The 13,362-nt window shown below is 51.3% G+C and overlaps 1 protein-coding gene across 3 annotated transcripts in view; it reads left to right on the top strand.

Annotated features, from left to right (window-relative positions):
* LOC120383727 (bMERB domain-containing protein 1-like) overlaps positions 1 to 11,649 on the top strand; it is a 73,330-nt gene extending 61,681 nt beyond the window's left edge. For 2 of the 3 annotated variants that reach the window (XM_039501931.1, XM_039501928.1), the window contains exons 3-7: positions 411 to 484; positions 3,892 to 4,006; positions 8,914 to 8,987; positions 9,775 to 9,933; positions 11,417 to 11,649. In XM_039501931.1, coding sequence (XP_039357865.1) covers positions 411 to 484; positions 3,892 to 4,006; positions 8,914 to 8,987; positions 9,775 to 9,893 — 382 coding nt within the window. In that variant the 3' untranslated portion in view covers positions 9,894 to 9,933; positions 11,417 to 11,649. Of the gene's footprint in view, positions 1 to 410; positions 485 to 3,891; positions 4,007 to 8,913; positions 8,988 to 9,774; positions 9,934 to 11,413 lie in introns of all 3 variants that reach the window. The other variant, XM_039501930.1, reaches the window with a different exon arrangement.
* The last annotated feature ends 1,713 nt before the right edge of the window (positions 11,650 to 13,362 follow it).

Here is a 13,362-nt window from a genome sequence, read left to right as displayed (position 1 = left end):
AACGGTGACCATAACTAACCACTGGAACAACTCACCGGGGGGGGGTGACAAATTCTCCACCACGGGACATTTTAAAAACAAGATGGGGTGTTTTTCTAAAAGATCTGCTCTAGTTGAAACTGGAATTCATTCAGGGAAGTCCTCTGGCCTGTGTGATACAGGAGGTCAGACTAGATGATCACAATAGTCCCTTCTGGCTGCCTAATCTACGCGTCTGTGTGTGGGGAAAATAATTGAAACGATAAGTAATCAATTCGATCGTTTGGCCCTCGGGCTGGACAGCATGAAGTATCCCAGTGCTGGTTCAGTGAAAAAGGGTTCCAGTGTCTCTGCACTGACATAATATGGTTGACATAAGCTGCCTGTGTAGTGCAGACCAGCCCTAAGTGGTTTTGTTTGTGTCTCTGCAGGATGGATGACATTCAGCTTTGCAAAGAAATCAGTCGGCTGAAAAAGGAGCTCCAGAAACTCATTGCACTCCCAGGTGAGGCCCAGATACTTTGGAAAGCTTCTGTGGCTTGATCCCAAAGCCCTTGAAGTCGATGGGAGTGTTTTTGATCAGGCCCTTTATTCCTGGATGTGCTCCTACTAGGTAACAGGCAGGACTCCAAAGGTTCAGGCGATCAAGTCAGATGAGTAACCAGACATTTGGATCCAACTCTGAACCTCTCAGGTCTGCAAAGTTGGCCTGGGGCTCTTTCATAAAACAGCCCTTCTTGCAGTGTTGCTGGGACTTTCTTTTCCTAGCTAGGCTGGAATTGTCCCCAGATCATCTCTTTCTGTGGCTCTTTGCCTCTTCCACTGCTTGTCCTGGTTCAAACAAGGAAGTATTGAGAAACAAGAAAAGGAAAAGAAATAAGGAAATAAAAATTGTTACCGAAATCTTTTTGTAAGCCACTGGTGAGCGTGGGTTACAGGATCCTCTTCTGTGCCCGATCCACGGAGGACACAAGTCTGTTACAGGCTCAGCTACCCTCCCACATTGTGCAGGGTTTCTAGTTCACACCAACCACTCCAAATGGCACCCCAGGAGTGGAAGGAGGAGAATTCTTGGAATCCCTTGGTAGAGGGCCCCTTTGGAAGTTTTCTATTGGTGGTGGGAGGGGAATGAGGCCTTTAAAGGCAGGGCCAAGCATCTATCGTCATCAGATGTTGGTGTTGCTGGGGAAAACTTTCCTCTTCTTTGTGTGTTACCACAAATCACAGCAGAAATTTAACATCAGCCTTTTGACAGCGAGGGGATGGGGCAGATGGCAGGCTGGTTCATAGGAAATGCTTCAGGCCCTGATGGAGGAAGCCTGCCAGAAATCACAGGGGGCTAGAGACAGCAAGCAGCTTGGTACATGCAAGGAGCTTCACACACCCTTCTGTCCTGGGGCGGTGCTGTGCCCAGGGGGGAGGGATAGCTCAGTGGTTTGCATATTGGCCTGCTAAACCCTGGGTTATGAGTTCAATCCTTGAGGGGTCCACTTAGGGATCTGGGGCAAAATCAGTATTTGGTTCTGCTAGTGAAGGCAGGGGGCTTGACTCAATGACCTTTCCAGGTCCCTTCTAGCTCTATGGGATAGGTAGTTCAATACCTAAAACCTCTGGTCCAGTCTGAGCTCAGAGAGGTGGAGATAACAGAACCACCAGAGCCCCACCTTGTGGCAGGTATGTACTGGGAATCGAGCTAGTCTCCTTGTAAATAAGGGTTACATCTAACAGATCCATATTCATAGCTTGACAATTTCAGAAAGAATCTCACTGGGTAACTGGCATAAGTGCATCTGCTGGAAGGAGAGGGCCTTATATTCATTTACACTAAGGCCTGTTTACACTGGCAGAGTGCAGTACCAGGGCCTTAACATGCATGAGGATCCAGTCCAGACAGTGTGGTGAGATCCCCAGTGTGGACATACCCAACATTCAGGTGCTCTTTGGAGAAGAGGAAAACCAGCCAAACAGAAAATCAAAACTTCCTTAGAAAGGAAATTCTGCCCTTTGCTCTCTATATCATGCAGCACCTTAAAACGATGTCCTCACTCTGCCAAGTCATGCTTCACCCCTTCTCTCACTCTGGTCTTCAAGCTTTCTGGAACTCCTTAACCAACCCCCCGGGTGCTCAGATTTCCCCCTTTCAAATCTTTCCTCAAAACTTTGACCTCTGGCAGATGCACCATCCTTCCACAGAGGGAAAGAGAGCACTGGGGGGAGAAACAAAGCAAGACTAAGCCACACCCCACTCTCTAAAGGGCGTCTCCAAAGCCCATTGAAGTAAATGGGAATTAACAGGGCCTCCCGGTGGGGACAAGTGGGGCAATTTGCCCCAGGCCGTGCGAGCCCTGCCTTGGCGACGGTCCGGGTCTTTGTCCGGCATTTCGGCGGCGGGGGGCCCTTCAGTCACTCCAGGTCTTTGGCGGTGGGGGGCCCTTCAGTGCTGCCAAAGACGCAGAGTGACTGAAGGGCCCCCCCTGCTGCCGAAATGCCCCACAAGCCCTGGCCAGGCAGCAGTCCGGGTCTTCGGCGGCAGGGGCCCTTCAGTCACTCTGGCTCTTCGGTGGCTTTCGTCGGCAGGGAGCCCTTCAGTGCTGCCGAAGATGCGGAGCAACTGAAGGGCCCCCTGCCACCAAAATGCCGCCGAAGACCCGGACTACCGCAGGGTGAGTACAAGCGCCACAGCTCCCCTGCTTTGCCCCAAGCCCCCTGAATCCTCTCGTTGGCCCTGGGAATTAGGCCCAAAGGCAGGACCTTCCCCTGCGTCTCCCAGCGTGTTGTGTGTGTTGCCCATCTCTTTAGACTGAATCCTCTTCGGACAGCAGCCAGGTCTTCTAGGATACAAACAGCTGCAGCGCGCTGTGAGTGCTTAAATAATAACGAGTAAGAATAACTTCACCGCAGAGCCGGTCACGTCACTGTCATTAAGGAAATGGCTCCCGCCAGGAGTTCCTAATTCAGGTCCCAATTAAGGAAACCACTTCATCCTATGCTTTCCTGGATGGGAATGGGCCTAATGCATGCTGAAGTGTTTCCCTGTATTGGGGCTGCAACCAGTAGGGTCTGGGCTTAAGTTTGTTCCAGCCACAAGTCTCACTCTGCAGATCTGACAGGTCCCAGGAGCTGCAGTGGAGCATTAGAGAGTGCAGTGCTGTGATGTTTGAATCCCTGAAGCAGGAAGGGTCTGTACATTCATCTCCTAGAACAGCATCTCAGCTCATTTACAAGACTCTGTTTGTTCTCTGCCTGGAGGGCATCTCGAGATCAAGGATGACTTGAAGCCAGAGTCTTTCTAGTCCCTGTCGCTGCTGCTCCAGGTCTGGCTCTAAACCAGGAACATGCAGATTGATTCAGGTTAGAAGTGGGCTCAATCCACAAAATGTAGGTCCCAATTCAGAGTTTGAACCTGATGCTGTAACTGAGGGATGTTCAGACTGGGGCCGGAGGATATCAGGTTTACCCATTATAAAGGCAGGAGCCATTTGCAAAATTTGGATCCAGAGAGTCAACTCAGGATGTGCTGCAAATCTCATGAGAAACACTGAACTTGTGAGACTCCCAGTAGAGCTTCAAAAGACAGATCCAGCAGAGGTTAGGTTTGGGAGACCAGACTAATTATAATGGATCATTCTGGCCTTAATATCTTTGAATCTATGGATTTTCACTGAAAGTCAATGGGAATTGTGCAGCATGGGAGGCAGCCCAGGCTGTACAAGAAACGCTGCACTGCTATTGTTAGTCAAGCTAGCTAGATCAAAGCCAGCTTGGGTGTCCACATCATGTGTTGCAGTCACACCTCTCATTGCAGGGCAGACGTACCCTAAGAAGCCATCCCTGCCTGCAGCACAGGTAGAATCACAGGTTTCTATATTTCAGTGCATTAGAACAATCTGCTTTGTGTTTCCCGTGTTACAGAGAAAGAGAAGTCCAACGAGGAGAAGCAGAGGGAGGAGGAGCTGGTGCAGCAGATACACAAGCTGGTTGAAACCCGGGATTTCCTGGTGGACGATGTGGAATTTGAAAGACTGAGGTAGCTGGATGAGACAACTCGAGTGTGTCTGAAACTTGCAGGGCATGTCAGACTCCCGGCATCTGCACTGGGGGCAGGAAATGCACAGAACAGCTCAGCGGCTAGGGAGCTGTGCAGGGTTGGATCAAGGCAGCCCGGGACACTAGACACATCATGACACTGCCTCCCAGGGGACTACCTGCACAGCCCTGCCTCCGCACACTGTGGCTCCGCCCCCCACATGGAGTGGCTGTCAAGGGGACACCTCCCAGAGAGGTAGGGATAGTGGCATACCCTTATCTTTCCCCAGAGCAGCAGGGAGGCAGTAAACCGGCTCCCCAGGACTCACTCCAGCAGCCAGGTGTATCTGTTTGGATGGGCCAGCCCCACCGCACTCTTCTCCTCTTGCCATGTGCTGAGTCTCTTATTGTCAAGGTGTTGGCAGGGGATCCCCATGCCGGTGGGTCCTGGAGTCAATAACTTATTGAGCTGGTATGGGGCAGTTCACGCCTCTCAGAGCTATTGTTTCAGACTGTCTGCAGACTCAGGCAGACAATGCAGCATCGATTACACTCGGGTCACATTTTTCAGCTTTTCTTCAGACTCTTTATTAAAATGAAAGCTGAGATTCCGATGTAATCACATGACTAGGAACTGGGACCACAGGTATATGGTCTGCAGTGCTTATGCCATAAGCCAGCCCCGGAGGTGTAGAATGGGGCAGAAGCAGGGGAAAGGCAACATGAACTGGTGGTGATAGAAGGAACATAAGAACGGCCATACTGGGTGAGACCAAAGGTCAATCTAGCCCAGTGTCCTGTCTTCCAACAGTGGCCAGTGCCAGGTGCCCCAGAGGGAATGAACAGAACAGGTAATCACCAAGTGATCCATCCCCTGTCGCCCATTCCCAGCTTCTGGCAAACAGGCTGAGAAGAATGTGGTTTTAAGCAAAGGGGCAGCTGCTAGCTATGGGAGTTGAGCAGGGGGTTGGACTAGATGACCTCCTGAGGTCTCTTCCAACCCTGATATTCTATGATTCGATGACATGATGAGTCTGTGCAAGAAGATGTCCTGAAGTGCAAAGGGTCTGTCTGCACTAGGGTTCATGCTGCAGCAGGCAGGAAGCAAGGTCAGTCAGGCCCAGTCAGCCGCTGCAGAATGAAACCATTCAGGCGTATTCAAAGCTGAGGCAGCATATACCTCTGGCTTTCCCCAGTGTTCTCCCCAGCAGGCACAGCACCCCTGCAAGCCTTCGGTTAGGACTCAAGAAGACTGTAATGCATGTTTTGGAACATGTCTCTGCTAGCAGACACCAGTCACTTTAGCTCTGTCATCGCATGGGTGTCGTGCTGGGGGCATTCCTGTTCATCATGCCATCTAGACAGCACATTGCAGCCCCTTGCTTGCACTCTGCTGAACTGTGCTCTGCCACCTGTTGGGCAAACTGAGGTTTCTCCTTAATTCTGCCACCTGCTGTGCATGCCTCCTCAGGCTGGTGCCTCCACCGCTGCTGGATCTGTTCTCTGGGACTTGGGGGGCTGTGGTCAGTCGTTGTTACTGCTGGCCCCAGTTAACCTGGCTGGCCATGAGAAATGAAGGGAGGGCCAGATTGTTGCTCAGGTGTATGTGCGAAGCGGCGAGGCACTGCAGGTAACTCCTGGGGACAGACAGCGCTGGAGGTGGTGCCTGCAGAAGTTACGCTGCGGGTTGTGGGACTACCTCCTTCGCTCTGGGGTGCAGTATCTGCAGAGTGATAGTCAGGGACAGGGGAACCAGTTAGGAGATGACCCCACGCCCCACCCCACCAAGCAAACATTTTGAAAGATCCTGAAATGTTCAGCTGATACCCGCCCCCCATCTCCCTCCCTGGGGATTTAGATCACAAAATGGCCTTTGTGCCTTCTGCTTTCCCCGCACCATGCTTCTGCGAGGCAGCGTATCTCTGTCTGTCTGTCTGTCTGTCCTGGGCACTGTATCTCGGCATCAAATTCATTTTCCAAGCTAACCATCACAATGTAATCTGACATGGCCTCGGTTAGTGCCGTCACAGGGGCAGGGGCTTCTGCCTGGAGAAATATTTGTGGGGAGAAGGGGAGTTATTTTGTTTTGCTGGTTCCCCTTCCCTTATTGTCATTCTTCAGCTTCAGTTACTGCAGGCAGGCTTCTGTGAAAAGGGGAGGTTTGCACGGAGCACTTAACTAAAACCCAGGCTGATCTCTTCCAGTAGGAGCCAGATTGCTGGGCTGATTTTCCCCCAGTCTTTGTGGAGCTGGCCTGTTCCCTATAAACCTTTTACTGGCTGTATTTTAGGAGCAGCCCATCTGTCCCTTCCCCCAAAACACCCTTCTAGCCTCCCTGTCTGTTAGCGGTTAAAGAGCGCTAAGCTGCCGTGTCCCAAAGTGTACAGGGCCAGTGGAAATCCACATTCCCATGCAATAGGTCTGGTAAGGCAGGATGCCTGGTACTGTGCTGACATCAAATCTGGGAGGCCTGTGGAGTGCTCTCAGCCAAGAGCTCACCAGCTCCAGCTCTGCCTAGCTTGTGAAATCTGACCAGATCACGGCATGTAGCATGGGCCTGTGACCTGGTCAGATTTCACTGGTGATCTGCAGCAAGAGGTGAGCTGATGGGTAGACTCTGAGAGGAAGGTGTTTCCTTTTACTGCAGGTGGTATGCACGAGGGTTGGTTTAGTATTTGTATAATGGTAGAGCAGAGGTGCCCTAACCAAACTCAGGGCCCCATGGTGCTAGGACCTATACAAACATGATGAGAGACAGGCCCCGCCCCAAAGAGCTGTCAATCTAACTAGACAAAACAAAGAGTGGGAAGGGAAATAGAAGCAAAGAGAGGTGAAGTGACTTCTTTACATTCATACAGCAGGTCAGCCAGGAACAGAGTCCTCGTCTCCTGAGTCCCAACCCAGTGCTCTATCCACCGGGACTATACACAGATATGAACACTGGGCTCAGCTTTGAAGAGCTCCCTGCCAACTGGAAAGGGGTCCAGGGCTGGGACGCTGTTGGATTATTGTTGGAGTGGGCGGACGGCTGAGAAGTGGGGTGAGGGAGAATGACACCCCAAGAGCTGCAGGCTGTTTAGTCCAGAGGTGTCATGCTGCAGGCTGGTTTTCAGAGGGGGAATGTCTGAGACTTCAGCTAGGAAACATTGGAGGTTGGGGAATGTGGAGGTGTCTAAGCACTAGGCCGAAATGAAGGATTGCAAGAGGCCAACCCAGGGAAGCACAAGACACCCCCTCCACACAAGGACCTTGCTTTCGAGGTTTAGCAGACAAAGGATTTGATGCATAGTCAGGTCTAAATGTGAATTGGGCAGGGCAGGTCATCACGTCTGCCCATGTCCTCACACCCACGTAGGTGCAGAGAAGAGTTCTGAGCTTTAGCATCCAATTCCCTCCTCTGTGCGCTGCTAGGAGCATTGCCGATCTATCATAGCTAAGTGGAGATCCAGTCACTAACCCCCACCCCTACATGGACAGGCAAGTCCTAAAGCTGTCTGATCAGGAGGTCCAGCTGACCTCCAGTTCAGCTGGGCCAGGCCCCACCCTGAAACGCCAGCCAGGCAGAGAACCCTGCACTATTGAACACACTGTACGTGAGAAAGGAAACCAACTGAAGATGTGAAAGTAATGTGGCTAATTCTAATGTGTTGACACCGTATCTCACACGAAAAGGGGGTCACCTGGAGAGAACAGAGGCTAGATGACTTACCACTTAGGTTCATGCTGGGTCAACAGAAGAGGGTTTATGATACATTGGGGAAACAATAGCTCTTAGCACTGGGAGGACAGTCTCCATCTTCAAAGTGTAATCCACTGGTCGTGGGAGTCACAGGTGCCCCTCTGAGCTGATCCACACAGGCTTTAGCTCAAGCTGTGTAGCAGCTGATGCTTTTCGCTCTGGAAGTGCCTGGTTCAATCCCCAGTGTGTTGGCCAAGATGGCAGCTGTCACAAAAACATGGGATTTTCAAAGGCGCCTAGGGGATTTAGGTGCCAATCCCCACTGAATGTCACAGATAGTAGTTGAAATCCGCCCCCTGCTCTCATACACCCGCTCCACAGAGAAGTAGAGAGACTTGCCTGTGATTGCAAAGGAAATCAGATGGTGAGATGGGATCAAAACTCGAGATCTCCTGGCTCCCAGTCCTGTGCTCCAATCAGACAATGCCTCTCTGTCTCAGAACTGGGGTGACTGTACATCCCGTTTTGGCTGGGACAGTCCCGTCCCGACTTCTTTGGCAAAAATGGGCATTTGTCCCGTTTGCGCTTGTCAGCTTGATCAGTTGGCAAGTGCAAACGGGACAAATGCCCACTTTTGTCAAAAAAGTGGGGTGTGGAGGAAGGTGTGTGGGGTGTGAGCAGTGATGCCAGCCCCATGCAGGGGGGAGGAGTCAGGGCTTGGGCAGGAGACAGACAGTTCTTGGGCAAGCCGTGACCACAGCCTCATGCAGGGGGGCAGGCAGCGCTCGGGCTAGCGGCTCGAGCCAGCCCCATGTGGGGAGGGGAGGCAGGGGCTTGGGAAAGCGGCTCAGGCCAGTCCCTCACAGGGGCAGGGGTGGGGTGGGCTAGCCCCACGTGATGTCCTGTTTTCCCTTTGGGAATATGGTCACCCTACTCAAAATGAGCACCTGTAGGTACGTCTACATGGCACTAAAAACCAGCAGTGTAGACGTCCCCGCGCAGGCTGGAGCGCAGGCTCTGAAGCCCAGCTGGGGGAGGGGCTCAGAGCCAGGCTCCAGCCCGAGAGGGAACGGTGACACTGCTGCTTCCAGCCCAGTAGCACAAACCGCTCCAGCCCATGTCGGTTGATCCGGGGTCTGGGACTCGCTGCCACGGGGTTATTTTGCTGTGTACCCTGAGTGGTTCACTGGCCCATTTACTAAGCAAGAACCAATTTCCACCTGTCATAGAGAAAAAGAAGAAGACAAGGAAATGGCTGAGTTCCTGCAAACAAAGCTTTCCAAAAGCTGCCTCCAGAAAGCAAGTAGGTGCCTGATTCGTACTATTTATCGCACAGACGTCTCTTTGGCACTTTCTCCTGTTTACAAAGCTGGCTAGTCCCAAGAATTAATTGCTATAAACAGACCAGCGATTTTCACACTGGGACCATATGCCACCAGAAGAAAGAGGGGGAGGGGAGTGGCAACTCAACAGAGGGACTGTTGCCCGTCTCTGATGGCTAAGTGTCATATCCCAGGAAGATGACAGGTTGATATACATGTCACAGTTCTGCTTCTTGCCTGGCTTTTCCACAAAGATGCTTTGGGGGCTGGTTGGGGTGGCTGCCCCCTCTGTGGTTCAGGTATTTACCATGTGTGCTAGTCTACCCAGCTACTTATGTGACCCCCATCACCTTCTTATCTAAACATGGTCACCCTACTCAAAACACTTATCATTGCCCGTCCCCCATGTTCCATCCGTGGTCATTCGGAGCATATCTCCTCCTTCTGGGGCCCTTCCGTAGCCACAAAGGAGGCAGATCATTGACCAAGTGAGATGTGCACATCCTTGGCAATAATAAAGGCATGCTCCATCCACAACTGTTTGGGAGGCAAGTCCAGTCTGGGCCCACTCAGTCGCATCTGAGATCACATGGGACATGTCTCATGACTCCTAGAGACATGTCTCAGCCCTGGTCATTTGGAAGGTACATCCCAGCCATGACCTCTTGGGACCATCCAGTGAGGGAAGCCCTAAGAGGTGACACCGACACTAGCCCTCCTTCTGCTCTTTTGTGGTTGACCATTACGGTAACAAGAACTTTTTAACAGCCCCTGTCAAAGAGAAGAAGATGATGTCCAGAGGGCAGCAAACCTCCACACCGTATGTGACCAAGACAGGCCTCACCCTGCTCAAGGAATGCTGTGGTTTCACCTGTTCCATTATGTAGACTCTCTCCCAGGCCTCCTCTGCACAGGACAAGATCATGGGTAACGTAGACCTCCCTGCTCTCAGAGAAGTCAACCACGAGGCAAGCAAGATTTCCTCATGGTCCCGCCCTTACCGTTGTTCTCTGGGGAGCACCATAGGGCAGGAAATGGGTTTCTTGCCTGTTGAAATATTTTGAGAGATCAACAAATATTCCTGTCCTGAATCGGGAACCAAAAAGCAAAATCTCTAATTTTTTTGCAAACCAAAAGTGTGGGGGGGAAAGCCCCGTTTGGATCGATCAAAACGTTTCTATTTTTTAAAAAACTTTTTAAAACTATAATTAGCTTAAAATTTCAGAATGAAAAGGGTTTTTTTAACTTACATTAGCTTGCATTTCTAAACACCAACCAGAGTTTTACAAATTCCCTCCCCTCCCCCGCAAAATTTCAAATTGAAAAATTTAATCAAAACTGTCTCACAAAAACTTGTGGTGTTGATGACTTGGCAGTTTCTGATGGAAAAATCCCTGACCAGCTAAACAAGAGAAGGCCTGTGCTGGCTGACCATTCCTCCTCAGTACACTCCCACCTCCCCCTGCTTAGATGCCACTAGACTTATCTGCACGTAAAGAAAGCTTGGGTGCTGGAACAATTTGTATAGTGGGGGCACTGAGACCCATTGAACCAAACTGTAAACCCTGGAGATAATAGAAACCACTTCAAGCCCGGAGGTGCTAGAAGATCCAGCACCTATGAAAGGAAGGATCTAAACTCATCTTGTGCGTGGTGTAACTGATGTCGATGGCATTACAGCACAGATGTATCTGGCCCTCTGTCTTTTTCACCTACATGCTGAAAGCTTGAGAAATCAGCCAGACTTTCTATCCAGTAAATCTTTCTGTCCAGCCCAGAAACCATTCTAGCCCTGTCCCTCTCATCTTGCTCTCATTAGCAGGTTAAGCCACCAAGATCTGCAGGAGTTACCTAGCATTGGCAACAACAGAGTGCACAACCGTAAGATGGTAGAGACCTTATTTTGCAAACAAACAGAGTTTCTTAAGGACAGAATAAAGGCAATGCTCTGTAACACTGCTCTACCCCAGCGTATGTATATGCATAATGCCTACGGATGCTGTCACGAGATTGATACGCCAAGGAGACTAGCCCTGTCCAAACACCATACCGTCAAACTTTGCTTATTTGCGTTTAGGAAGTGCCCAGAAGCTCTGATCAGGATCGGGGCCCTCGAGCTAGCTCAGCTCAGACCCAGAGGGTCGGGTGGGCTTGGACTCGGGTAGCTAGCCTGAGCCACTCCCATGTCACATCAATCCCTAGACACCAGGCTGTCCCGTCATTCTCACACACGTTCCCTGGCCCAATGACTAGTCACTGTCCTTATGAATGACTACGAATTGCCACTGTGAATGATGACCAGTCACTGAGCCAGGGAAAGCGCATGAGGACAGCTCTAGAGCCGGGTGTGCGGGCAGTGGTTTGATTCCTGTGTCACATCCATTTGCTCTCTCTGCTCCTTTCCCAGCAGGCCTCCAGGCAGAGTCTGCGGCTCCGGACAGCTTCAACCTCCCTTCATTGCTCATGCTTCCCACAGCAGCACAAAGACGGAAGGACATTTCCAAACGGGCAGGTGCAAGTTTGGACGTTGGCTTGTTTTCTTGATGCCACTCAAGTGGGAGTCACCTTCATGACATTAAAAACAAATTCCATCTGATCTCAGCATGGACGGGGCTTTTACAGCAGCAGATCAGGTGCAACTGACGTGGGTTTGTTTGTATTTCTTAACTGAACAGGATCAAAAAAGACCTTGGAAAGTTTACGTTCAGTGACCATCGGGCCCCTCCCCACCCACCTGAAATGCTGTGATGCTGCGGCTGGCTGTCGAGCATGCGCTAGCTTCATACCCCTTCCCGGCTCTTTTGCTCTATGGGCTGCCTGCAAAGGACACGTTCTAGGAACACCCAGATTTTATATATAGCTGCGCTCTGTTTTATTGTCACAGGCTTTGTGGTTATGGGTAGGGCTGCACATTTGTCGCGGCATCTTTGATCAGCAATCACAAATCAGGCATGGTAAGTTTGTAAAAGTCACTGGTTTGTGATTTTTGATAAAATTTGCCATGACAAATGAGGAGGAGGGGGTCCCGGGTGGAGCTGGGGATGGAGTAGGGTGACCAGATAGTAACTGTGAAAAAATGGGACAGGGGGTGGGGGGTAATAGGCGCCTATATAAGAAAAAGTCCCCAGAAATGGGACTTTCCCTATAAAAATGGGACTTCTGGTCACCCTAGGATGGAGAGTGAGCCCACCCCACCTTTATCCCTCAGTCAGTGGTGGCTCCTGTCCCATGGGGCTGGGCCCTGCTCCCCACGCTGAGCATTGAGACTTGGTGCACATGGTCTCAGCGTTGCTCAGGTTTGACCTGGCTACGCCTCCATCATGATAATGGCGAAGCAGCCGAGCCAAACCTGAGCAGTGCTGCAACCCATGAGCCTGGTCACAACACTCTGAGCAGAGAGCCAGGCCCAGCCCCACAACACTCTGAGCAGAGAGCCAGGCCCAGAAAATACAGGCTCACCTAGGAGATGAGTTCAGCGGGCTCAGCCTAGTGCCTGCATTAATTACTTCTTGGCTTGTTCATTAACACAGATTAGTGCCTGCTCCAATGGCAGCTTGGCACTTCCTAGAATATACAACACTGTCACCGAGCTGCCGTGACTCTGGGCTCAATGAGCTATGGCCCAGGCCGTAGCAAACTAGGATAACATCTCCGGCCATGACCTGCAGTATCCAGGCCTGAGCTGACTGTTCCATTGCTGCTTCCCAGCTGCTCTCTGATCCCTGGAGTGCGGTGGCCAATGGGCCCCGGGCTGCTCTCCTGCCATACACCTTCTTGAATTTAGGTGTTGGTCTTGAGCTGTAAAGCCCTAAATGACTGGGACCTGGGAGACGGCTCCGCTCCCCATGCCACAATGCTGCAGTTGGGATCAGTAGAACTGCTTGAGCCATTGGCCCTTGGTTGCCAAGGGAGGATGGTCTCTGTAAGAGACATTCAACTTGCTGCTCATGCCCAAACCTGGTCTGAAATGCCCCAAATGTGTGGCCCCTCAGGGCCCCCGGTGCTGTCTGGCTCTTTGAGCAGGCATCTGAGGAGGGCTGAGGTGGCTGGATTGGGTGGAGGCTGGGGGGATTTTGATCTGTTCCGTAATCTGTGTTTTCTTCCTGTGGTTGTACTATGTTTGGGTGTGCAGAGGGCAATATATTGCTGGGTTGGCTGTGTAGTGTAATTTGAACTAACGGTGCAGCATGATCCAGCATAAAGGAGCACCCTGCTGTTCTGTGCCTCTGTTTAAACCTGCTCTGGTGTCATCCTCTGGCCACTGGCCTGCATGACTCTGGGGGCACATTTGCTGATAGCGCAGGAGTACAGAGCAAGCCTCCAGCTGCCGCAGTTAAATGTCAGCTCAAGTCCCTT

The sequence above is a fragment of the Mauremys reevesii genome, linkage group 15 (assembly GCF_016161935.1).
Source record: "Mauremys reevesii isolate NIE-2019 linkage group 15, ASM1616193v1, whole genome shotgun sequence".
In the NCBI taxonomy this organism is placed as follows: Eukaryota; Metazoa; Chordata; order Testudines; family Geoemydidae; genus Mauremys; species Mauremys reevesii.
The sequence above is the reverse complement of the archived record's forward strand: the minus strand, read 5'-3'. Positions and strand labels throughout refer to the sequence as shown.